The sequence below is a fragment of the Entelurus aequoreus genome, linkage group LG07 (assembly GCF_033978785.1).
Source record: "Entelurus aequoreus isolate RoL-2023_Sb linkage group LG07, RoL_Eaeq_v1.1, whole genome shotgun sequence".
In the NCBI taxonomy this organism is placed as follows: domain Eukaryota; kingdom Metazoa; phylum Chordata; class Actinopteri; order Syngnathiformes; family Syngnathidae; genus Entelurus; species Entelurus aequoreus.
The window spans coordinates 78,448,174-78,473,323 of NC_084737.1; the positions used below are offsets into that span (position 1 = coordinate 78,448,174).

Below are 25,150 nucleotides of genomic sequence, written 5' to 3' on the forward strand. Positions count from 1 at the left end.
ACAGATTTTTACTAAATTATTAAGATCGACCACCTTTAATAAAGTGACGATGCAAACAGTTCTGCCGAAAAATACCTTTATTCTACAGAGTTTTTCCAAATTATTACGATCAAACACCTTTGATGAAGTGACCTACCTAGGTTCCATTCTAGAGGCTAACCCGGGGGTCGGCAACCCGCGGCTCTAGAGCCGCATGCGGCTCTTTAGCGCCGCCCTAGTGGCTCTCTGGAGATTTTTCAAAAATGTATGAAGAATGGAAAAAGATGAGGGGAAAAAAAATCTATTTTTTTGTTTTAGTATGGTTTCTGTATGAGGACAAACATGACACAAACCTCCCTAATTGTTATAAAGCACACTGTTTATATTAAATATGCTTCACTCATTCGAGTATTTTGCGAGCGCCGCTTTGTCCTACTTATTTTGGCGGTCCTTGAACTCACCGTATAGTTTGTTTACATGTTTAACTTTCTCCGACTTTCTAGGACGTGGTTTATGCTACTTTTTCTGTCTCATTTTGTCCGCCACACTTCCAACGTTGTGCGTGAGTGCACAAAGGTGAGTTTTGTTGATGTTATTGACTTGTGTGGAGTGCTAATCAGACATATTTGGTCACTGCATGACTGCAAGCTAATCGATGCTAACATGCTATTTAGGCTAGCGACATGTACATATTGCATCATTATGCCTCATTTGTAGCTATATTTGAGGTCATTTAGTTTCCTTTAAGTCCTCTTAATTCAATTTATATCTCATGACACATGTAATATGGCTTAATTTTTGCGGCTCCAGACAGATTTGTTTTTGTATTTTTGGTCCAATATGGCTCTTTCAACATTTTGGGTTGCCGACCCCTGGGCTAACCTTTCCTGTGATAAAATGGCAACCAAGGTAATCAAAAAGGTTAACCAACGAACGAGATTTCTCTACAGAATTTCCTCTCTGGTCAACAAAAGCACCTTGAGGATTCTGGCGGGAACTCTCGTTCAACCCTTTTTCGATTACGCATGCACCTCCTGGTACCCTAGCACCTCCAAAACCCTCAAATCTAAACTCCAAACATCTCAGAACAAGCTAGTCAGATTACTTCTAGACCTCCACCCCAGATCCCACCTCACTCCTACCCACTTCTCTAAAGTGGGCTGGCTCAAGGTGGAGGACAGAGTTAAACAACTTGCACTGAGCCTAGTCTATAAAATCCGCTACACCTCCCTGATACCGAAGTACATGTCAAACTACTTCCTTAATGTAAATGACCGCCATAACCACAACACCAGGGGGAGCTCCACTAACCACGTTAAACCCAGATTCCGAACCAACAAAGGTCTTAACTCATTCTCTTTCTATGCCACATCAATGTGGAATGCGCTCCCAACAGGTATAAAAGAAAGGGCATCTCTATCCTCCTTCAAAACCGCAATAAAAGTTCACCTCCAGGCAGCTACAACCCTAAACTAACACCCTCCCCGGATTGCTAATAATCAAATGTAAACAATCAAATGCAGATACTTTTTCTTTTTCTTATGCCTTCTGATCTCTCTCTCTCTCTCTCTCTCTCTCTCTCTCTCTCTCTCTCTCTCTCTCTCTCTCTCTCTCTCTCTCTCTCTCTCTCTCTCTCTCTCTCTCTCTCTCTCTATGTCCACTATTTGATGTCCATATCCTACCCCCCCCCCCTCCACACCCCTGATTGTAAATAATTTAAATAATTCAATGTGATTATCTTATGTGATGACTGTATTATGATGATAGTATATATGATAGTATATATCTGTATCATGAATCAATTTAAGTGGATCCCGACTTAAACAAGTTGAAAAACTTATTCGGGTGTTACCATTTAGTGGTCAATTGTACGGAATATATACTTCACTGTGCAACCTACTAATAAAAGTCTCAATCAATCAATCAATCAGACAATGCTGGCAGTTCCACAGAAAAATACCATTATTTTACAGATTTTTTCTGAATTGTTAAGATCAACCACCTTTAATAAAGTGACAATGCAAACAGCTTTTATTCTACAGCATGGGTGTCAAACTCTGGCCCGCGGGCCAAATTTGGCCCGCCGTGTAATTTCAATTGGCCCTTGAGGCGATATCAAATTAACACTAAAGCTGGCCCACCGATCCTCCCGGGAGTCTTCCAAACGCCAGCCAGCCAGCCAGCCAGCCAGCACTCAATCACATAACATGTGCGGCTTCTGCACGCACACACATTAGAATGCAACGCATACTTCATCAACAGCGATACAGGTTACACTGAGGGTAGCCGAATAAAAAACTTTAACACTGTTAGAAATATACGCCACACTGTGAATTCACACCAAACCAGAACCCTTTGCAGCACTAACTCTTCCGGGACGCTACAAGGTGTGTGTGTGGGGAAGGGAGGTTTGGTGGTAGCGGGGGTGTATTTTGTAGCGTCCCGGAAGAGTTAGTGCTGCAAAGGATTCTGGGTATTTGTTGTGTTGTGTTTATGTTGTGTTACGGTGCGGATGTTCTCCCGAAATGTGTTTGTCATTCTTGTTTGGTGTGGGTTCACAGTGTGGTGTATATTTCTAACAGTGTTAAAGTTTTTTATACTGGCACCCTCAGTGTGACCTGTATCGCTGTTGATGAAGTATGCGTTGCATTCGCTCGTGTGTGCGTACAGAAGTCGCACATATCTTGTGACTGGGTCTGCACGATGTTAGAATGGATGAAAAGCGGACGTGACGATAGCTCGTAGAGTACGTTAAAGGTTCATTTGTTCAACCTTGGCCCGTGGCTTTGTTCAGTTTTAAATTTTGGCCTACTCTGTATTTGAGTTGGACACCCCTGTGTTAGATTGTTAGTATGGACATAGACTTTTTTATAACAAGCTACATATTTAATAAAAGATAATTACTGTAATGTTACATGAATTTGAAAGTAATTTAAGAAAACAGAAAATGCCATGCATAATTAATTTGGTATTTTTCTGTAAAAAAATAGAAATATACATAGTTTGTCATTACTGGCATATTACTTAAAATAATAGGTGGATTGTTTATTTACAGATAATGTCTTCAATTCTACAGTTTTATAAAGTATTTAAAAAAAATAGGAAAATTACAGTAGAAATTTAGAGTGAATTAACCATAAAAATAGAATTTTTTTTTACAGTGTACTCGAAGGTTAAGTTGCATAAAATCTTTCACCAAACTTCCCCCTTGTGTGAAAGATGCAAGAGATCAGATGGCACACTTGCACACCAATTTTGGCTATGCCCTTAAAAATAAAAGATTTCTGGAGTTCGATTTTCAGATGATATTCTCATTTACTTGAAGTAACCCTGGATCCTGACCCTGAAACTGCTTTGCTTGGCATTTCTAACACTTTAGACAAGATGGCTGGAAATATTAGCAACAGCGGTGGCCTATGGTATGGTCATAGCAAAGAGATGCATTTTGAGAGGGTGGAAATCTGACTCACCACCTAAGTTTGAAGCCTGGTTGAGGGAGCTAGTGGGAATCCTCCACATTGAAAAACTGAGATATGAGATTGCTGGTAACTTACATACATTTCGTGATGTGTGGAGACTAGAGATGTCCGATATTTTCGGCCGATAAATGCTTTAAAATGTAATATCGGAAATTATCTGTATCGGTTTCAAAAAGTACAATTTATGATTTTTTTAAACGCCGCTGTACGGAGTGGTACACGGACGTAGGGAGAAGTACAGAGCGCCAATAAACCTTGAAGGCACTGCTTTTGTGTGCTGGCCCAATCACATAATATCTGCGGCTTTTAACACACACACAAGTGAATGCAAGGCATACTTGGTCGACAGCCATACAGGTCACACTGAGGGTGGCCGTATGAACAACTTTAACACTGTTACAAATATGCGCCACACTGTGAACCCACACCAAACAACAATGACAAACACATTTCTGGAGAACATCCGCACCGTAACACAACATAAACACAACAGAACAAGTACCCAGAACTCCTTGTAGCACTAACTCTTCCGGGACGCTACAATATACACCCCTCCTACCCCCTACCCCCCACCTCAATCCTGCCCACCTCAACCTCCTCATGCTCTCTCAGGGAGAGCATGTCCCGAATTCCAAGCTGCTGTTTTGAGGCATGTTAAAAAAAATAATGCACTTTGTGACTTCAATAATAAATATGGCAGTGCCATGTTGGCATTTTTTTCCATAACTTAAGTTAAAGTTAAAGTTAAAGTACCAATGATTGTCACACACACACTAGGTGTGGTGAAATTTGTCCTCTGCATTTGACCCATCCCCTTGATCACCTCCTGGGAGGTGAGGGGAGCAGTGGGCAGCAGCGTAGCCGCGCCCGGGAATCATTTTTGGTGATTTAACCCCCAATTACAACCCTTGATGCTGAGTGCCAAGCTTGAGTTGATTTATTTTGGGAAAACCTTGTTACATTGTTTAATGCATCCAGCGGGGCATCACAACAAAATTAGGCATAATTATGTGTTAATTCCACGACTGTATATATCGGTATCGGTTGATATCAGAATCGGTAATTAAGAGTTGGACAATATCGGATATCGGCAAAAAAGCCATTATCGGACATCTCTAGTGGAGACCTATCTTGGAATACCTGAAACTGTAGTCAACCCCCTAAGAAGTACCTGCCTTGGCATAATTGATATGATTGAGGAAAGTGGACATTCAACTGATATATGTAAGCCTCTTTATATGTATTTTGTTTTTACATGTTATAATCTGTGTAAAAAAACTTCTTAATTCATTGTTTTTATTTTCATATTTTATTTATTTACTTTATTATATGTGTATATGTTTGTATTAAGAAAACTGACATAAGAAAATTATTTGGGGAACAAAAAAAATTGTTTAAAACGGGGAGTAAATATAACATTTTTGCAGTAGGGGTACTTAAAAACAACAGCACACATGACTTTATTTATGAATATATTATATTATGACTATAAATATAGTATATTACTATACTATATTTAAATTCTATACTGAATAAGAATAACACCCTTAGCTCTGTGACAAAGTGACCACCACAATGAATTAGGTGACTCCAACTGCACTTGTGTTTGAGCACTACCCCGTGGTCTAATACAGCCACTGTAGGTGCACACCGCGCATGCGCAGAGACACAGAGCCGCCCTATCAATCGATCAGCGAGAGGAAGATGGCGGTGAGCGAAGTCAACCGCACAGGATCGATCGCCGAAAAACTCGATCGAGTGTTTACTCTTTAACCGAGACCATATCTTTGTTACGCCGGCCAGACCAGCGTTTTGAGGTCGCTTCGAAGCGGCGGCCGGACACACGCCGTTCTGTGAGTATGTTATGCTAAAAAGGCGCAGCTTCGAAGACGTTTGGGGTGAGTTAGCCTGGGAAACAACAAGCAATGATGTCGGCGTACGCCATCTTGTCTCCGTACAACATCCTCGCTAGGCATGCTAAATTAATCCCTGATAGCACCGCAGCAAGGATAGAGGCATTACAATCGATATAGTGCACTGTCAAACTCATAATATCCAAACTTTGCCGTTGAAGTTCGCCACCTCTGAACATTTATATTAGCATATGTATTAAAGTTTTATAGTAATGTTGTATTATGTTATACTGCTATACTTAATCGCCATATCGGTTCAACATTGTGTATTACTTAGCAGATATTATTATGGTATCAACTTCAAGGAACAGAGGTTGCCTTTATTGTCTTTTCGGTACAATTTGCCATATTTCTAGCCAATGTTTTGTTGTGTTGTGCCATTAGACATGTTTTTATTTTATGTTAAAATGTTTAAAATGTCAGTGTCCAATCCTTTCACAGGTACACGATAACCTGGCAGTTAGTCCTTCATTTTTCAAAGGGCATAGAGTCCTTTTAGATTATTTTTTTAAAGGTACTTTGCTCAAATCTTTCAAGCAATTTCAGCCCTGAACAAAAATAGTTTATTGTGTAGAGCATATTTTGTACACAGGACAATTCAAAGTGATTTACAGATGCATCAGTATGCATGTACAAAACCCAAAGCCAGTGAAGTTGGCACGTTGGGTAATTCGTAAATAAAAACAGAATACATTGAATAGACAGCAAAGACAAGATTCAAACTGAGAACTTTTTTTTTTTTGTGCAAATAATCATTAACTTATAATTGCAAAAAAGTTGGCACTTGGGCATTTTTACCACTGTGTTACATGGCCTTTCCTTTTAACAACACTCAGTAAACGTTTGGGAACTGAGGAGACCAATTTTTGAAGATTTTCAGGTGGAATTCTTTCCCATTCTTGCTTGATGTACAGCTTAAGTTGTTCAACAGTCCGGGGGTCTCCGTTGTGGTATTTTAGGCTTCATAATGCCCCACACATTTTCAACGGGAGACGGGTCTAGACTACAGGCAGGCCAGTCTAGTACCCCCACTCTTTTACTCTGAAGCCACGCTGTTATAACACGTGACGTGGCACTGTCTTGCTGAAATAAGCAGGGGCGTCCATGATAACGTTGCTTGGATGGCAACATATGTTGCTCCAGCATTAATTGTGACTTCACAGATGTGTAAGTTACCCATGCCTTGGGCACTAATACACCCCCATACCATCACAGATGCTGCCTTTTGAACTTTGCGCCTATAACAATCCGAATGGTTCTTTTTCTCTTTGGTCCACAATTTTCAAAAACAATTTGAAATGTGGATTCGTCAGACCACAGAACACTTTTCCACTTTGCATGAGTCCATCTTAGATGAGCTTGGGGCCAGCGAAGCCGGCGGCATTTCTGGGTGTTGTTGATAAATGGCTTTCGCTTTGCATAGTAGAGTTTTAACTTGCGCTTACAGATGTAGCGACAAACTGTAGTTACTGACAGTGGTTTTCTGAAGTGTTCCTGAGCCCATGTGGTGATATCCTTTACACACTGATGTCGCTTTTTGATGCAGTACCGCCTGAGGGATTGAAGGTCCGTAATATCATTGCTTACGTGCAGTGATTTCTCCAGATTCTCGGAACCTTTTGAGGATGTTACGAACCGCAGATGGTGAAATCCCTAAATTCCTTGCTGTAGCTCGTTGAGAAATGTTGTTCTTAAACTGTTCAACAATTTGCTCACGCATTTGTTCACAAAGTGGTGACCCTCGCCCCATCCTTGTTTGTGAATGACTGAGCATTTTATGGAATCTACTTTTATACCCAATCATGGCACCCACCTGTTCCCAATTAGCCTGTTCACCTGTGGGATGTTCCAAATAAGTGTTTGATAAGCATTCCTCAACTTTCTCAGTCTTTTTTGCCACTTGTGCCAGCTTTTTTGAAACATGTTGCAGGCATCAAATTCCAAATGACCCAATATTTACAAAAAATAAAGTTTACCAGTTCCAAAATTAAATATCGTGTCTTTGCAGTCTATTCAATTGAATATAGGTCGAAAAGGATTTGCAAATGATTGTATTCTGTTTTTATTTACACAACGTGCCAACTTCACTGGTTTTGGGGTTTGTACAAATGTATATAAATAACTTACTTTTTGTCATGCCAAATGACACACATAAATTCATACTCATTTGTACATTATATATTTTAAAACTATTATAGATATATTTATTAATGCATCCAATGAATGTTCTCCCTGGCTTTCACATCCCAAAACCATGCATGTGAGGTTATTTGGAGACTAAATTGTCCATAGGTCAAGCTGGTATAGGCATTTTGTAAAATGGGTGGATTACCAATCAATAACTTCAATTTTTACTTCTTTGAAAATGGTCTCGCCCATCCTCAGATTTAGTTTCATCCTCCCCAGGCAAAGTCAAAAAGCCTTGACAGGCAATGGAGTTCCCTTGGCACAGTGGGAAGGTTCTGGAGCAGCTGAACCACCAGCGCAAGCAGGGCCTGCTGTGTGACTGCACCTTTGTCGTAGATGGAGTTGACTTTAAGGCACACAAGTCTGTACTGGCGGCCTGCAGCGTCTACTTCCGCACCCTCTTCTTAGACCAGAAGGACGTGGTGCATCTGGACATTAGTAATGCTGCAGGTGTGGTCGAGCTAGATTTGGAAATATTTAGTTAAATACAATGTAAGCATGATATTCATTGTGCTGTTTACCATTGCAGGTTTGGGCCAAATCCTGGAATTCATGTACACCTCTAAGCTGAATTTGAATCCTGAGAATGTAGAAGATGTGATGGCAGTTGCTAACTTCCTGCAAATGCAAGAGATTATAAACGCTTGCTCCATGTACCAGTCAGTGGCAAGTCCAGTGCCATCCCTTCTCACGCTGGATATTGCCGTGGGTGAGTAGTCTCCGAAAACATGTGCTGTTTCTGTATTTAAGGGTTTGATATTATAGTCTTTTTCGCCAATTTTAAATAGTTCTCAGAAGAGGTTCCACTATTGGAAATGTAGCCTTGATGCTGGAATTTAGACGGTATAAAAGTGCTTTTAGTAAGTAATTCTGGGAACATGCCCCTTTGTGTGTCTGTAGCTTTAATACTAATAAACGGTGTTTCTCCTTGCCTGTCTGCGACAGAGTGTGTTCCCAATAAACTCTCCTGTGCTATTTAGTGATTGATCTACAAATACATGGTAACCAAGTTTCAGGATTTATTTTAACATGTGTGGCAAGCCTGCTTTTTTACAAAGCTGTCTCCAGTAAAGTGATAGGTGTGTACACGGGGCGTGCACTGCAAAAAGTCAGTGTTTAAAAACAAGAAAAAAATATACAAATATTAGGGGTATTTTATTTGAACTAAGCAAAATTATCTGCCAATAGAACAAGACAATTCGGCTTGTCAAGACTTTCCAAAACAAGTAGAATTAGCTAACCTCAATGAACCTAAAAATACCTTTAAAATAAATATATTCTCACTAATAACAAGTGCACTTTTCTTGGTAGAAAAAAAAGAGACCTTTTTGCTCAATATGTTGAAAAATATTCTTAAATTAAGCAAATGCTAGTGCCATTATCTTGACATAATGATATGCGCTCAGCATCATGATTTTTTTTCATGCTTGAAGAAATTATTACTTTAAAAAAGTAGTTTTATACTTGTGAGTGTTGATGACACAGCTTTGCACCAGTGGATATTCTAGTTTCAAGCATGTTTTACTCAATATAGGTCATAAAATCTCAGCTACAAGCTGTAATATTTTACTGAGATAATTTAGGACCAAAACCCTTAAAAGAAGTAAAACACTCTAACATAAAATCTGCTTAGTGAGAAGAATTATCTTATCAGACAGAAAATAAGCAAATATCACCCTTATTTGAGATATTTAATCTTACTTAGATTTCAGTTTTTGCAGTGTGCTCAGATAGTCAAGGGAGGATCAGAGGCAGTATCGTATCCATGACTAAGGAGACCGTTTGAGCGCCGAGAACAAGTAAAGATAATAGATTTGATTTGATAGATTTATGTTTTGGTATTTGAATTTTTTTTTTCATAAATGGAGATTGAAAAAAAACCAAACCAACTGATTAATTTGAATTGCAAATTAAAACACAAAAAATAAAATCAAATGTTTCTTTTTTGGTGTTGAAGAGCAATAACTAAACATAAAAAAATGCTCACATTTTCATTTTATAATTGTTAAATCCTCAGTAAACAAAACAGATGTTTTTTCATAGTCTGATATCGGAAGTTTTTATTTTCTAAGTATAAGCGGGGATACTACAGTACCCGTGGCTGAAATGTATTTGGAGCCCTACACAGAAATTATTTTAGACATGGCAAAACGAGAAGTGACTTCTCCAGATATACTGTATGTACTGTACACACATATCATACGAAAGTGGAGGCAAAAAGAGATCTGATCACGCACTATAGTACAGATTTTCTTACAGTCCGCGGTCCTGTCTTTAAAATTGCTACTTCCGGTTCCAGTGTCGGAATATGAAAACGCATCCGTTTTGGTCAGTTTTTCACTTTCTGTTGATATGTTCGTAGATATGTCTGTAAAAGTCAGTCCTCGGGCCATGTCTAAAATATTTTCTGTGTAGGGCTCCAAAGACGTTTTAGCCAGAGTCACAGGCACATGGGTACAGCAGTAATTATCCCCGCTTTTACTTTGAAAATACAACTTCTGGGGTCTGCAAATGGAAAAAAAAAAAACATCTGTTTTGGTCTGTTTCTGTTTACTGGGGATTCTCATTTTTCTTTTATAAAATATAAAATGAAAATCAAACCATTCTTTTAATATTTCGTTATTACTTTTGAACACCAACAAAGAAAACACTTTATTTTTCAATCTTCTTTTTTGCATTTTGAAACAAAATTGAAATAAACCAATTGTTGTGGGGGTTTTCAGTTTCCATTTATGAGAAGAAAATTCAAATACCAAAACGTACACTTTTGATTCTCAAAACAGGCTTTTGGGACAGACATTACTCTTGAGAACATCATTGAAAATAATATTTAGCATAACAGGAACCTATATTGCAAAACCCACTTTTCTTACCTATTGGTACCTGTTTTTGTGCATTTGGTACAACATTTTAAAATTAAACAATGGAGGCATAGCAGAGATATTTGTAAAACAATCCTGCCTTACTATATACTTCCTCCAAACGAACCATTTGAGACTTGAGTATCATATTTTGGTTTAGTTGTGGAAATCTCCTCATAAGGTACAGGTTGTACCTTAAGAGCTTTGTGCGAGTTTGCCTTTTTTATTCAGTTGTAGTCAATAAGCTCCTTTTTTTTCCTCTATCCTCTTATTGTGGAGCAGACTGTCTCATACATGCACATGCATACTAAAATCATCTGCTGTTGCCATTTCTTATAAAATGTAGCGTTTAGTTCAAACTTATACTTGTCAGTATACTCGATATGGGAGCGCTAAAAACTACAATATGGCTAACGGGGAGAAGATGCAGTTGAGGGGGGCTTGTCGTGGAGGAGGGCTTTCGGCACGAAAATAAAGACCGCCCACAAAACGGCTTAAAGATGGTCTGTAAAACAAAAAACTTTGACCAAAAAAACACCATTACGTGTTATAAAGACCGCAAGAAAGTGTTTTAAATGTTGAAAAAAAATCATAATAAGGCTCCTTTAATTGAATAAACAAAAACTGTTCTTGTGTTGAAGTCAAGGTAATTAAAGGCCTACGGAAATGAATTTTTTTTATTTAAACGGGGATAGCAGATCCATTCTATGTGTCATACTTGATCATTTCACGATATTGCCATATTTTTGCTGAAAGGATTTAGTAGAGAACATCGACGATAAAGTTCGCAACTTTTGGTCACTGATAAAAAAAAGCCTTGCCTGTACCGGAAGTAGCGTGACGTCACAGGTTGAAAGGCTCCTCACATATCCCCATTGTTTACACCAGCAGCGAGAGCGATTCGGACCGAGAAAGCGACGATTACCCCATTAATTTGAGCCAGGATGAAAGATTTGTGGATGAGAAACGCGAGAGTGAAGGACTAGAGTGCAGTGCAGGACACCTCTTTTTTCGCTCTGACCGTAACTTAGGTACAAGCTGGCTCATTGGATTCCACACTCTCTCCTTTTTCTATTGTGGATCACGGATTTGTATTTTAAACCACCTCGGATACTATATCCTCTTGAAAATGAGAGTCGAGAACACGAAATGGACATTCACAGTGACTTTTATCTCCACGACAATACATCGGCGAAGCACTTTAGCTACGGAGCTAACGTGATAGCATCGGGCTTAACTGCAGATAGAAACAAAATAAATAAACCCCTGACTGGAAGGATTGACAGAAAATCAACAATACTATTAAACCATGAACCTGTAACTACACAGTTAATGCTTTCCAGCCTGGCAAAGCTTAACAATGCTGTTGCTAACGACGCCATTGAAGCTAACTTAGCAACGGGACCTCACAGAGCTATGCTAAAAACATAAGCTATCCACCTACGCCAGCCAGCCCTCATCTGCTCATCAACACCCGTGCTCACCTGCGTTCCAGCGATCGACGGAGCGACGAAGGACTTCACCCGATCATCAATGCGGTCGGCGGCTAGCGTCGGATAGCGCGTCTGCTATCCAAGTCAAAGTCCTCCTGGTTGTGTTGCTGCAGCCAGCCGCTAATACACCGATCCCACCTACAGCTTTCTTCTTTGCAGTCTTCATTGTTCATTAAACAAATTGCAAAAGATTCACCAACACAGATGTCCAGAATACTGTGGAATTTTGCGATGAAAACCGAGCTTTTTGTATTGGATACAATGTGTCCGAATACTTCCGTTTCAACGATTGACGTCACGCGCATACGTCATCATACATAGACGTTTTCAACCGGAAGTTTCGCGGGAAATTTAAAATTGCACTTTATAAGTTAACCCGGCCGTATTGGCATGTGTTGCAATGTTAAAATTTCATCATTGATATATAAACTATCAGACTGCGTGGTCGGTAGTAGTGGGTTTCAGTAGGCCTTTAACTGACTAATATATTATGTTATGCCCACTCAACGAAATTATTTTTTTTTACTTGGATAGGAGAAAAAACAGGGGAAGAACAGCCAAGTGAGGAGCATGACAGTAACCCAACAGAAGCGGCGTTACAAGCAGAGCAAAGTCCCTGCACAACCCCCACAGTAGACAGTGACAAGCAGGTGGAAGATCAGGACCTCACCGAAGAAAATGAAGACGTCTCCATTCAAACACAAAAGACTGCTTCTGAGATGAACCCCGTTAAAAACCTTCCAGGTCAGGCACAACCTGCCAAAACCAGCACTGCTCAAAGGAGGATGCCTGTAAAAGAGGTGGATGGCGCTGCACAGGAGGCTTCCACGATGCAGGATGACGGCTCTGATGGAGACTACACACCCCGTAAGTACATGGTTATATTTGTCATGCTAGTGTGCTTTGGCTGCTTTAATACGTCATCATATTACATCAGCTGTATGTCTTCCAGATACACCTATCAAATCTGTCACCACCCCTATTTTTACAAGCTTCCGTGGGAGACGAATTAGAAAACCTCCTCGGCGAAACTTCCCACCTGGTAAGCAGTCGATGTTGTTGGTTTTTTTTGTCTACCGTATTTTTCGGAGTATAAGTCGCTCCGGAGTATAAGTCGCACCGGCCGAAAATGCATAATAAAGAAGGGAAAAAACATATATAAGTCGCACTGGAGTATAAGTCACATTTTTTGGGGAAATGTATTTGATAAAACCCAACACCAAGAATAGACATTTGAAAGGCAATTTAAAATAAATAAAGAATAATGAACAACAGGCTGAATAAGTGTACGTTATATGACGCATAAATAACCAACTGAGAACGTGCCTGGTATGTTAACGTAACATATTATGGTAAGAGTCATTCAAATAACTATAACATATAGAACATGCTATACGTTTACCAAACAATCTGTCACTCCTAATCGCTAAATCCCATGAAATCTTATACGTCTAGTCTCTTACGTGAATGAGCTAAATAATATTATTTGATATTTTACGGTAATGTGTTAATAATTTCACACATAAGTCGCTCCTGAGTATAAGTCGCACCCCCGGCCAAACTATGAAAAAAACTGTGACTTATAGTCCGAAAAATACGGTATTATTGTTGTTATACGTTTTAGTTATTTGTAATCCGGATAACAAGTCACTTCATACCATGTTTCTGTTGGCGGGCTAAAAGACAACGACACAGATGATGAGGGGACAAAAAACGAAGACAAGCAGATGACAGAATCGACTGAAGAGACCAGACCCGACCAGGAGGATGAAGGTGAGGATGAGACCGATGGGGAAGACATGGCAACTGAAGAAGACACCAATCAGCCAATGGAAGCGGGCGATGAGGAAGAGGAGAAACTGGTTCACTCCACTGGTTTCACCAATCGATCCGAATCGAAGCCTTACAGCTCTATGACGCACAAATGTGAGGTGAGAAGTGCACAGAATACAATGATCATTTCAATGCAAACAGTGTCTGTTAGCATAGATTAGGTAAGGGATTCGTGTGGCCCCATTCCTGGGTGCATCTCGCGTCAGAGGAAGAGGAATAGGGTGAGGTTAATCATTTTACAATACAGTCTGCTGAAAATGCGGATGCTGTATCGATCCGTTGTGGTGAAGAAGGAGCTGAGCCGGAAGACAAAGCTCTCAATTTACCGGTCGATCTACGTTCCCATCCTCACATATGGTCATGAGCTTTGGGTTATGACTGAAAGGACAAGATCACGGGTACAAGCGGCCGAAATGAGTTTCCTCCGCCGGGTGGTGGGGCTCTCCCTTAGAGATAGGGTGAGAAGCTCTGCCATCTGGAGGGAGCTCAAAGTAAAGCCGCTGCTCCTCCACATCGAGAGGAGCCAGATGAGGTGGTTCGGGCATCTGGTTAGGATGCCACCCGAACGCCTCCCTAGGGAGGTGTTTAGGGCACGTCCGACCGGTAGGAGGCCACGGGGAAGACCCAGGACACGTTGGGAAGACTATGTCTCCCGGCTGGCCTGGGAACGCCTCGGGATCCCCCGGGAGGAGCTGGACGAAGTGGCTGGGGAGAGGGAAGTCTGGGTTTCCCTGCTTAGGCTGCTGCCCCCGCGACCCGACCTCGAATAAGCGGAGGAAGATAGATGGATGGATGGATGGATGGGTCTGCTGAAAATGATGGAAAGCACCACTCTACATAGCTACTGACGCTGTGGTCAAAGTTGGAATAGCCCCAAAACCTTTAGACCTGCTCACTGGCCTTGTGGTTAGAGTGTCCGCCCTGAGACTGGAAGGTCATGAGTTCAAACCCCGGCCGAGTCATACCAAAGACTAAAAAAATGGGACTCAGCATCAAGGGTTGGAATTGGGGGTTAAATCACCAAAATGATTCCAGAGCGCGGCCACCGCTGCTGCTCACTGCTCCCCTCACCTCGCAGGGGGTGAACATGGGGATGGGTCAAATGCAGAGGATAATTTCACCACACCTAGTGTGTGAGTGACTATCGTTGGGACTTTAACTTTAACACCCTACTGCCATCTGGCAGCTAAAGTGGATAGTGCACCACCCAATTTGTTGTTTCATATGTCAGGTAAACCGTAACCAATTGGGCCTCATGAATCCCTTTCCTACAGTACTTTCACTTGTTTTATCGTTCAATATAAATATGTTGTCTTGTTTTCGAAGGACTGTGGCAAGAAATTCACACACACTGGGAATTTCAAAAGACACATGCGTATTCACACGGGTGAGAAGCCCTTCAAGTGTCGGGACTGCAACAAGGCCTTTTCTGACCCGGCGGCCTGTAAAGCTCATGAAAAAACGCACAGGTCAGCAATATTTCAGACAATATTAGTGGGTGCACCCCTCACTTTACAACAACCATTTTTGTATTTTCTCAAGAAGAAATACTGTAGAAAGAAAACCTGAATCGGTGTATACCAGTATAGAGTTAGTCATTGTCACAGCCATTATTGGCAAAATAGATGGCAAGCAAGGACGTTGAATTGCAATTGTATTTGAAGTGGAATTAAATTATTTGCAACTGCAAATTCTTGACAGCCAAGTAACATGAATGCAATCCATTTGGAATACTTTGATAAATAAAACACTCTGGAAAGTGAAATATTTTCCACCATTTTTGATCATTTGAAAGTAATAATGTTCAAGACTTGAATCTAGGGTTAACACTACAAAATTCACTAGCTTGGTAGCAATATGTCATATAAATATCAATGGCTTTTAATTTTTCACCTTAATATTGGCTAACCTGCTAAATCTAAGTCTATCTGATAGCTCAGTTACAGCTCTTTTTATTACCAAATATGTGTTATATGTGTTTTATGTTGCACGATTGCACCAAGAAAAATTCCTAGTTTGTGAACCCGTTCTCAAACAATGGCAATAAAACTATTCTGATTCTGATTCTGAAATGTTAGCATGTTAGCAGCTAGTACAGGGGTCACCAACCTTTTTGAAACCAAGAGCTACTTCTTGGGTACTGATTAATGCGAAGGGCTACCAGTTTGATGCACACCTAAATAAATTGCCAGAAATAGCCAATTTGCTCAATTTACCTTTAACTCTATGTTATTATTAATAATTAATGATATTTATCTTTGTGGAAACACTGATCATCTTAATGATTTCTCACAATAAATATATATAGAAACAGATAAATATCAATATGCAACACTTTATTTTTATATTTTCTCTAAGTGCACATTTTTCAAATTGAACATTTTCAAATGATCACTTCTAAGACAGTCTTGTGAAATCACAATATCCCATTTTTACTAGCTAGCCACTAACGTTTTTTAACAAATCATGAATTACTTTGCACCATGTTTGTACAAATAATAACTCATGTAAAATACAAAAGTCAACTGTCAAATTTTTAAATAAATCATGTCACACTTTGAACTGGACACCAAATCTGTTATCTGTTTCTTTGTCAGTTAGTGAAGACCAAGTCTTTAACATATTTTCTTGGATTTTCAAATTCTATTTGAGTTTTGTCTCTCTTAGAATTAAAAATGTCGAGCAAAGCGAGACCAGCTTGCTAGTAAATAAATACAATTTAAAAACTAGAGGCAGCTCACTGGTAAGTGTTGCTATTTGAGCTATTTTTAAAACAGGCCAGCGGGCTACTCATCTGGTCCTTACGGGCTACCTGGTGCCCGCGGGCACCGTGTTGGTGACCCCTGAGCTAGTATGACAACACAAACAAAATACAGAGAGTGTTAAATGTCGTGAATGAGTTTAGCATTTGTGGGGGGTAATTGATTGTTGAATACATCAAAATGAATGACCATTTGGACTTGTAATTCTACTTTGTGTTTGAAACCTCAATATAAATTCCTGGAATGAAATTGGAATATGGGAGACATTCTTCATCCAATTTGGAATTTTGCACAATTCTGTTCTCCGTGAGTGCTGCGGTTCTTCCAGGAAAACTAATATGGCATCGTTGCCCTCCCACAGCCCACTTAAACCATACAGCTGCTCGACGTGTGGAAAGAGCTACCGGCAGATCAGCCTGCTCAACCTGCACCGCAAGCGACACACCGGAGAGGCGAAGTACAGCTGCGAGGCGTGCGGGAAGCTATTCACTACATCAGGTAACCTAAAGCGCCACCGGCTGGTGCACAGCGGTTTGAAGCCATACCACTGCGACTACTGCGACAAGGCCTTCTCCGACCCCACCGCCAAGATGCGGCACCTGGAAACACACGACGCCAACAAGGGCAACAAGTGTCCACACTGTGAAAAACGTTTCAATCAGGTAAAGGTACCAGTTACGCTAGTAGATAGGATCAAATATTGGATGTCCTCATTTTTTTTGTGGTGTGGTCTGTTTAGATTGGAAATCTCAAGGCTCACTTAAAAATCCACATTAAAGATGGACCCCTCATGTGCAGAGAATGCGGCAAACAATTTACCACCTCGGGTAAGACGTGTTGTTACATTTCTATGATCATGTCATGCATGTGCACAGCCACCTGTTTGCATGACAGAATTATACCCCAAAGCCTAACAGTAAGGAACAAAGCATACTTAACACAAAGTTAAGAATACACACTGGGGTTGTCTTCCACTAATGATTTTCATGTAGTCAAAACTGATATGTTAAATTTTGCTCATATCAGTCGACTATGGGCAAAACGTTAAATTAAACTCAGAGTCGTAACAAGATTTTTGTGTGTGAATCTGCAAATGGATCATTACCGTTTCCAGGAGGAAGCAGTGAGGGAGGCCTCCTGCCTAAGAGAACTGGTCAAAGTCCTGTCGTCAGGCACTCAACTTAGGGCTTAATACTCAACGATAGGACTGTTAGTGTTATGTGTCGACAAGGGGGAAGGAGACGGCACGACAACAGAGGATCAAGCTCAACGGGTTTTATTGAGCACTTGATGATTACGTGGGGTTTGCATGTTCTCCCCGTGACTGCGTGAGTTCCCTCCGGGTACTCCGGCTTCCTCCCACCTCCAAAGACATGCACCTGGGGATAGGTTGATTGGCAACACTAAATTGGCCCTAGTGTGTGAATGTGAGAGTGAATGTTGTCTGTCTATCTGTATTGGCCATGTGATGAGGTGGCGACTTGTCCAGGGTGTACCCCGCCTTCCGCCCGATTGTAGCTGAGATAGGCTCCAGCGACCCCAAAAGGGACAAGCGGTAGAAAATGGATGGATGGATGGATGATTACGTGGGGTGTCTATGCTACTATGTGTGTGAATGAAATACTATGTGTGGAAATTAACCGTAAATGTAAATACCGGAGGGTTTGTTGGAGTGCGTGTTGGATGTGGCAGCAATCAAGCCCAGAGGGGAAGAAGCAAAGAGGTCCGTGGTCCGAGCAGGGTTGTGGGGCAGGAGAGAGGCGTCCAGAAGTCCAAGTGTGGGGGTCGAGGATCGGGGAAGGCAATCAAGGTCCAGGGGGAAAGAGCAGCAGCAGAAGCGCACAGCAGAAGCTGAGACACGGAGGGCTGTGGGGGACAAGAGACAACAAGGACAATCAGGACGAGGCACGAGGGAGACAAGCAAACGAGAGAGAGCAGGAGGGAAGTCAGAGACGCGAAGCTTACTGTACACAGGGCTACGTTCCGACGAGGAGAAGTCAGCGGCGAGGCTCTTTATCCTGTCGCCTTTCATTAGTCCCAGGTGCGTTAATTGCAGATTGCCTCAGGCTGTGGCGGCGCGTGTGCGCAGACCGCGGGGGCGTGTCTAGCGGCGCTTTCAGTGGAGCTTCTAGGTGCTCCCACACAAGGGGGAAAAGCAGACTGCGCGTGCGCCGTAACAGTTAGGTTGATTTTTGAGACTCCTTCGAATTGAATCATCAAATAGTCTACTATTCTAACACACTCCTATTACACACACTGATGCTTCAATTATGAGGCTGGTTTATTTATGGACATTCACTGAATCAAAACTCAACGCTGTAGCAAAAAGCAAGCTTTTTTCACCACAGTACTATCTGCTGAATCTCATGAGGACAATAATTCAAACCTGTATACATGTTTTCTCTTCAGGAAATCTGAAGCGACATACACGGGTCCATAGCGGGGAGAAACCATACGTCTGTGTGCACTGCCAAAGGGCTTTCAGCGACCCAGGGGCTCTGCAACGGCATGAACGCATTCATACTGGTAATTTGATGACATTAAGATCCAGGACACGTACAGTAGGGCTTATTTTCCTTTCATAATGGCACTGTCTGTCTTCCAGGGGAAAAACCTTGTGTCTGTCTCACCTGTGGCAAAGCCTTCACACAGGCCAGCTCCCTCATTGCACACGTTCGGCAGCACACTGGAGAGAAACCCTTTGTGTGTGACCGTTGTGGTAAAAGGTCAGCCTGGCAAAAGAGCGTCTAAATATCATTACTGTATCGTTTTAAAAGGACAAAAATAATCTAATAGCTAGCTGATAACATGACTCATCACATCTTTTGTTTCTCCCTGGGCAGGTTTGTACAGTCCAGTCAACTGGCCAATCACATTCGCCACCATGACAATGTCCGCCCTCACCAGTGTCAAATGTGTAACAAGGCCTTTGTCAATGTGGGAGACCTTTCAAAGCACATCATCATTCACACTGGTAAGAAGTGTGGCATTCATTTGATTGGAGCACTTTTATTTTGCTCTTGTTCCCCACAAACCTGACTTGACTGTTCACTCCTCTTTAGGGGAGAAACCATTCCTGTGCGATAAATGCGGCAGGGGGTTTAACCGCGTAGACAACCTGCGCTCTCATGTCAAAACCGTCCACCAGTGTAAGGCTGGCATGAAGTCGCTGGGTGTAGCTGATGGTAGCACCGACGAGGGTGCCGACGGTTGCGCTGAGGCATCCACCTCCGACAACGAGATCAACATAGTAACTGTTAGCGAGGACGTTATCACCCTGGCGACGGAGGCCCTGACGGGCAACGCTGTAACTCAGCTAACAGGTCAGGATGTTTTAGAGCAGGACTGACACATAGAGATAACCATTCACACTTAATGGTCATTTAGAGTCTTGCATGAACCTAACATACTGTGTGTTGTTTTGATCTGTGTGAAGTAGCTGGAGACATGAATGTGTTGTTGTGTTGTTTACAGTTGTACCAGTAGAGGCACCAGTGTGTGCTGATCAAACAGAAGCTTTGAAAGCAGAAATTACCAAGGCGGTAGTGAAAGTGCAAGAAGCAGGTACGATTACAAGGAACAAAGCTCCCTGTAAATGCAACTTCAGAGGATAACTCAACATGCATATCTCAACGTCCAAACAAAATACTAATTATGGCATACAGTTAAGTGTATTGTGTTCTAACGCTTGAATTAGAATGCCTTAAAGTCGCCTCCATCCAAAGAGAGTGGATCTTTGACCAGAGGGTTCACGCCCCCAAGTGCTATAACAGATGCAAAGAGTGAACCCTCTTGCAGCCTCTTTTGTAAACGACAAACAAAACAAACATGCTTGGACATGACAATTGAATTTATTCTTCAGTTGACTGAGGTCTGTCTATCTGTTAGTAACATAACTCAAAAGGTTATAGGCGAATTTTCATTAAACTTTCGAGAAATGTCAAATGAGATATTGTGGGTGATCGGGATGTCGTGTCTACATACAGGGTTTTTATCAAATCATTTTTTACTATTAGATGGGCCTGGCAGAGGTCTGCTCTCTCACTGCTTTTTTAGTACATTTTGTTTCCCACAACATTTTGTTTTTAAAACTCCTTTAGTCTGAAATATAAATCTCAAATATTTATTAAACTGTATGTGTGAGCTTCCGATCCTTGGGAAGGCTAGTATAATTGATTACATAGTGTCACTGTTTATTTTTATTGGGAAAAAACATTAACATACAGACATGGCTCTTACATCATAGGAGAGACACAGTTATTATAAAAAATTTAAAGGCCTACTAAAACCCACTACTACCGACCACGCAGTCTGATAGTTTATATATCAATGATGAAATCTTAACATTGCAACACATGCCAATACGGCCGGGTTAACTTATAAAGTGCAATTTTAAATTTCCCGCTAAACTTCCGGTTGAAAAACTCCTTTGGATATGACGTATGCGCGTGACGTAGCCAGTAGAACAGAGGTATGGCTCCCCCATTGAGGCCAATACAAAAAGCTCTGTTTTCATTTCATAATTCCACAGTATTCTGGACATCTGTGTTGGTGAATCTTTTGCAATTTGTTTAATGAACAATGGAGATTGCAAAGAAGAAAGTTGTAGGTGGGATCGGTGTATTAGCGGCTGGCTGTAGCAACACAACAAGAGGACTTACTTGGATGGCAGACGCGCTAGCCGATGCTAGCCACCAACCGATGCTAGCCGCCAACCGCATCTGTGATCGGGTGAAGTCCTTCGTCGCGCCGTCGATCGCTGAAACGCAGGTGAGCACGGGTGTTGATGAGCAGATGAGGGCTGGCTGGCGTAGGTGGAGCGCTAATGTTTTTATCATAGCTCTGTGAGGTCCGGTTGCTAAGTTGCTAAGTTAGCTTCAGCGTCGTTAGCAACAGCATTGTTAAGCTTTGCCAGGCTGAGAATTATTAACCGTGTAGTTACATGTACATGGTTTAATAGTATTGTTGATCTTCTGTCTATCCTTCCAGTCAGGGATTTATTTATTTTGTTTCTATCTGCATTTGAGCCAGATGCTATCACGTTAGCTCAGTAGCTAAAGAGCTTCTGCGATGTATTGTTGTGGAGATAAAAGTCACTGTGAATGTCCATTTCGCGTTCTCGACTCTCATTTTCAAGAGGACATAGTATCCGAGGTGGTTTAAAATACAAATCCGTGATCCACAATAGAAAAAGGAGAGAGTGTGGAATCCAATGAGCCAGCTTGTACCTAAGTTACGGTCAGAGCGAAAAAAGATATGTCTTTCACTGCATTCTAGTCCGTCACTCTAACGTTCCTCATCCACAAATCTTTCATCCTGGCTCAAATTAATGGGATAATCGTCGCTTTCTCGGTCCGAATTGCTCTAGCTGCGTTGAAAACAATAGGAAAATATGAGGAGGTGAACAACTGACTACGTCACGCTACTTCCGGTAGGGGCAAGGCTTTTTTTTTTCAGAGACCAAAAGTTGCGAACTTTATCGTCGTTGTTCTAAACTAAATCCTTTCAGCAAAAATATGGCAATATCGCGAAATGATCAAGTATGACACATAGAATGGATCTGCTATCCCCGTTTAAATTACAAAAAATAATTTCATTAGGCCTTTAAAGGCCTACTGAAACCCACTACTACCGACCACGCAGTCTGATAGTTTATATATCAATGATGAAATCTTAACATTATAACACATGCCAATACGGCCGGGTTAACTTATAAAGTGACATTTAAAATTTGCCGCTAAACTTCCGGTTCGAAACGCCTCTGCGGATGACGTATGCGCGTGACGTAGCCCGGCGAACACGGGTATGCCTTCCACATTGAAGCCGATACGAAAAAGCTCTGTTTTCATTTCATAATTCCACAGTATTCTGGACATCTGTGTTCGTGAATCTGTTTCAATCATGTTCATTGCATTATGGAGAAGGAAGCCAAGCAAGCAAAGAAGAAAGTTGTCGGTGCGAAATGGACGTATTTTTCGAACGTAGTCAGCCACAACAGTACACAGCCGGCGCTTCTTTGTTTACATTCCCGAAAGATGCAGTCAAGATGGAAGAACTCGGATAACAGAGACTCTAACCAGGAGGACTTTTGATTTGGATACACAGACGCCTGTAGAGAACTGGGACAACACAGACTCTTACCAGGATTACTTTGATTTGGATGACAAAGACGCAGACGTGCTACTGTGAGTATGCAGCTTTGGCTTTTTTTTGCGTATGTACGTAACTTTTTTAAAATATATAAGCTTTATGAACCTTGGGTTAGGTGAACGGTCTTTTGGGCTGAGTGATTGTGTGTGTTGATCATGTGTTTGAATTGTATTGGCGTGTTCTATGGAGCTAGGAGCTAGCAGAGGAGCTAGGAGCTAGCATAACACGTACCGTACCTTACGTGCGCGTCACGTACGTAACTTTTTAAAAATATATAAGCTTTATGAACCTTGGGTTAGGTGAACGGTCTTTTGGGCTGAGTGATTGTGTGTGTTGATCAGGTGTTTGAATTGTATTGGCGTGTTCTATGGAGCTAGGAGCTAGCAGAGGAGCTAGGAGCTAGCATAACAAACACGCAGGTGTTATTATGCAGGATTAATTTGTGGCATATTAAATATAAGCCTGGTTGTGTTGTGGCTAATAGAGTATATATATGTCTTGTGTTTATTTACTGTTGTAGTCATTCCCAGCTGAATATCAGGTACCGTGAGTATGCAGCCTTGGCTGCTAAACATTCGATAACTTGACCGTATGTGCGCGTCACGTACGTAACTTTTTAAAAATATATAAGCTTTATGAACCTTGGGTTAGGTAAACTGTCTTTTGGGCTGAGTGATTGTGTGTGTTGATCAGGTGTTTGAATTGTATTGGCGTGTTCTATGGAGCTAGGAGCTAGCAGAGGAGCTAGGAGCTAGCATAACAAACACGCAGGTGTTTTTATGCAGGATTAATTTGTGGCATATTAAATATAAGCCTGGTTGTGTTGTGGCTAATAGAGTATATATATGTCTTGTGTTTATTTACTGTTGTAGTCATTCCCAGCTGAATATCAGGTCACCCTCGGCTCTCACAGCATCTTCCCTATCTGAATAGCTTCAACTCCCCACTAGTCCTTCACTTGCACTTTACTCATCCACAAATCTTTCATCCTCGCTCAAATTAATGGGGAAATTGTCGCTTTCTCGGTCCGAATCTCTCTCACTTCATGCGGCCATCATTGTAAACAATAGGGAACTTTGCGTATATGTTCAACTGACTACGTCACGCTACTTCCGGTAGGTGCAAGCCTTTTTTTTATCAGATACCAAAAGTTGCAATCTTTATCGTCGTTGTTCTATACTAAATCCTTTCAGCAAAAATATGGCAATATCGCGAAATGATCAAGTATGACACATAGAATAGATCTGCTATCCCCGTTTAAATAAAAAAAATTCATTTCAGTAGGCCTTTAATTTTCAGTGATTAGGATTTTTTTTTTCTCAATAAAAACAAAAGTGTACTATTTTGTGTAGCTTTGCCATTTAAGGCTGATTGTATTTCTTTTTTCTAAACCCCAAAATAATATATTTTGTCAAAAGATAGAATCATTGAACAAGATGACAAAACGACAAAACAGAATGGCACAAAAATATATTTTAAGGTTCAAAGACAGTAAACAAATTAACTAAGATGATAAAACCATTGCTCACTTTGCATGCTTCCTCTTTTCCCAGACCCCAACACCCAGATACTTTACGCTTGCGACTCGTGTGGTGATAAATTCCTGGATGCCAGTTCGCTAGCACAGCATGTACGCATCCACACAGCCCAGGCCCTGGTCATGTTTCAAGCAGACTCCGACTTCTACCAGTACACCACAATCACCACTGCTGAGGGGGAGACCACCACGGCCTGGACACCCACCGCTGAACCGGTGATCCAGGAAGGGGGCCTCATCTTCCGTGGCCAAGAAGGGGATGCAGAGGAGGGGATTGTGGCAGAACCGCAAACGGAAGCAACGGTGATTCTTGGGAAGAAGGGAGAGGACGGACAAGTGTTGGGTGGGATCCAGACGGGTGTAAAAGTTGAAGGTGAGACTGAGTTAATTGTGTGTGAGGTTTAGGTCTAGGCATTTTTAAAGGGTACTTTTCCTTTTAAAGCACAGATACAACACTGTTAGATGTCCCAAATGATGAAGAGTCTGCCTTGTCGTATATCATATTTACACTCAAATTATGCATTGAAGAAAAGTATATGTCTTATTTTCCCCGTGGTACTCAGTTTATATTCAGTATGTACATTTTTCTTAGAGTCACAATATTTAATGTATTTTCCTAAAACTGTAATTTGTTCATGCATTGTATGTACGTTATTATTTCTTTCTAGTATTTATTTTTACGCCCCAAAGTCTTAACTCATCTGTTAGAAGTTAAAAACAGGTAATCATGTGTGTAAATAAACAATAATTGCTGCTTGTACGCCTATTAAAAGCATTTTGTTGTAGTACAGTAAAGTTAAAGATGGACAAGTGGTTAGCACTTCTACTACACTGTCAAAATATTACAGTTTGGAACACTTTTGAATGGAGTTGGATGTTGCTCCCCGTTCTTGTGTGTGTTTGTCCCAAAAACATGCATGGTAGGTAAATTGGAGTCTAAATTGTCTGTATGTGTG

The 25,150-nt window shown here is 41.2% G+C and overlaps 1 protein-coding gene across 1 annotated transcript; it reads left to right on the top strand.

The window, feature by feature from the left end:
* Positions 1–5,089: 5,089 nt before the first annotated feature.
* zbtb17 (zinc finger and BTB domain containing 17) lies at positions 5,090–24,975 on the top strand. The gene is made up of 15 exons (XM_062052245.1): positions 5,090–5,311; positions 7,778–8,008; positions 8,088–8,267; positions 12,447–12,779; positions 12,865–12,954; positions 13,596–13,843; positions 15,072–15,214; positions 16,869–17,169; positions 17,247–17,334; positions 18,917–19,033; positions 19,113–19,233; positions 19,351–19,481; positions 19,570–19,830; positions 19,982–20,071; positions 24,211–24,975. The coding sequence occupies exons 2-15, from the start codon at positions 7,804–7,806 to the stop codon at positions 24,597–24,599; spliced, it is 2,697 nt and encodes an 898-aa protein (XP_061908229.1). The 5' UTR covers positions 5,090–5,311; positions 7,778–7,803; the 3' UTR covers positions 24,600–24,975.
* Positions 24,976–25,150: the final 175 nt, after the last annotated feature.

Bases quoted from the DNA above. Each gene is read 5' to 3' on its own strand.
- zbtb17 (XM_062052245.1), top strand. From the start codon at position 7,804: ATGGAGTTCCCTTGGCACAGTGGGAAGGTTCTGGAGCAGCTGAACCAC. The intron at 13,844-15,071 runs GTGAGAAGTGCA...TTGTTTTCGAAG, and splicing joins CTATGACGCACAAATGTGAG to GACTGTGGCAAGAAATTCAC. The intron at 15,215-16,868 runs GTCAGCAATATT...GCCCTCCCACAG, and splicing joins GCTCATGAAAAAACGCACAG to CCCACTTAAACCATACAGCT.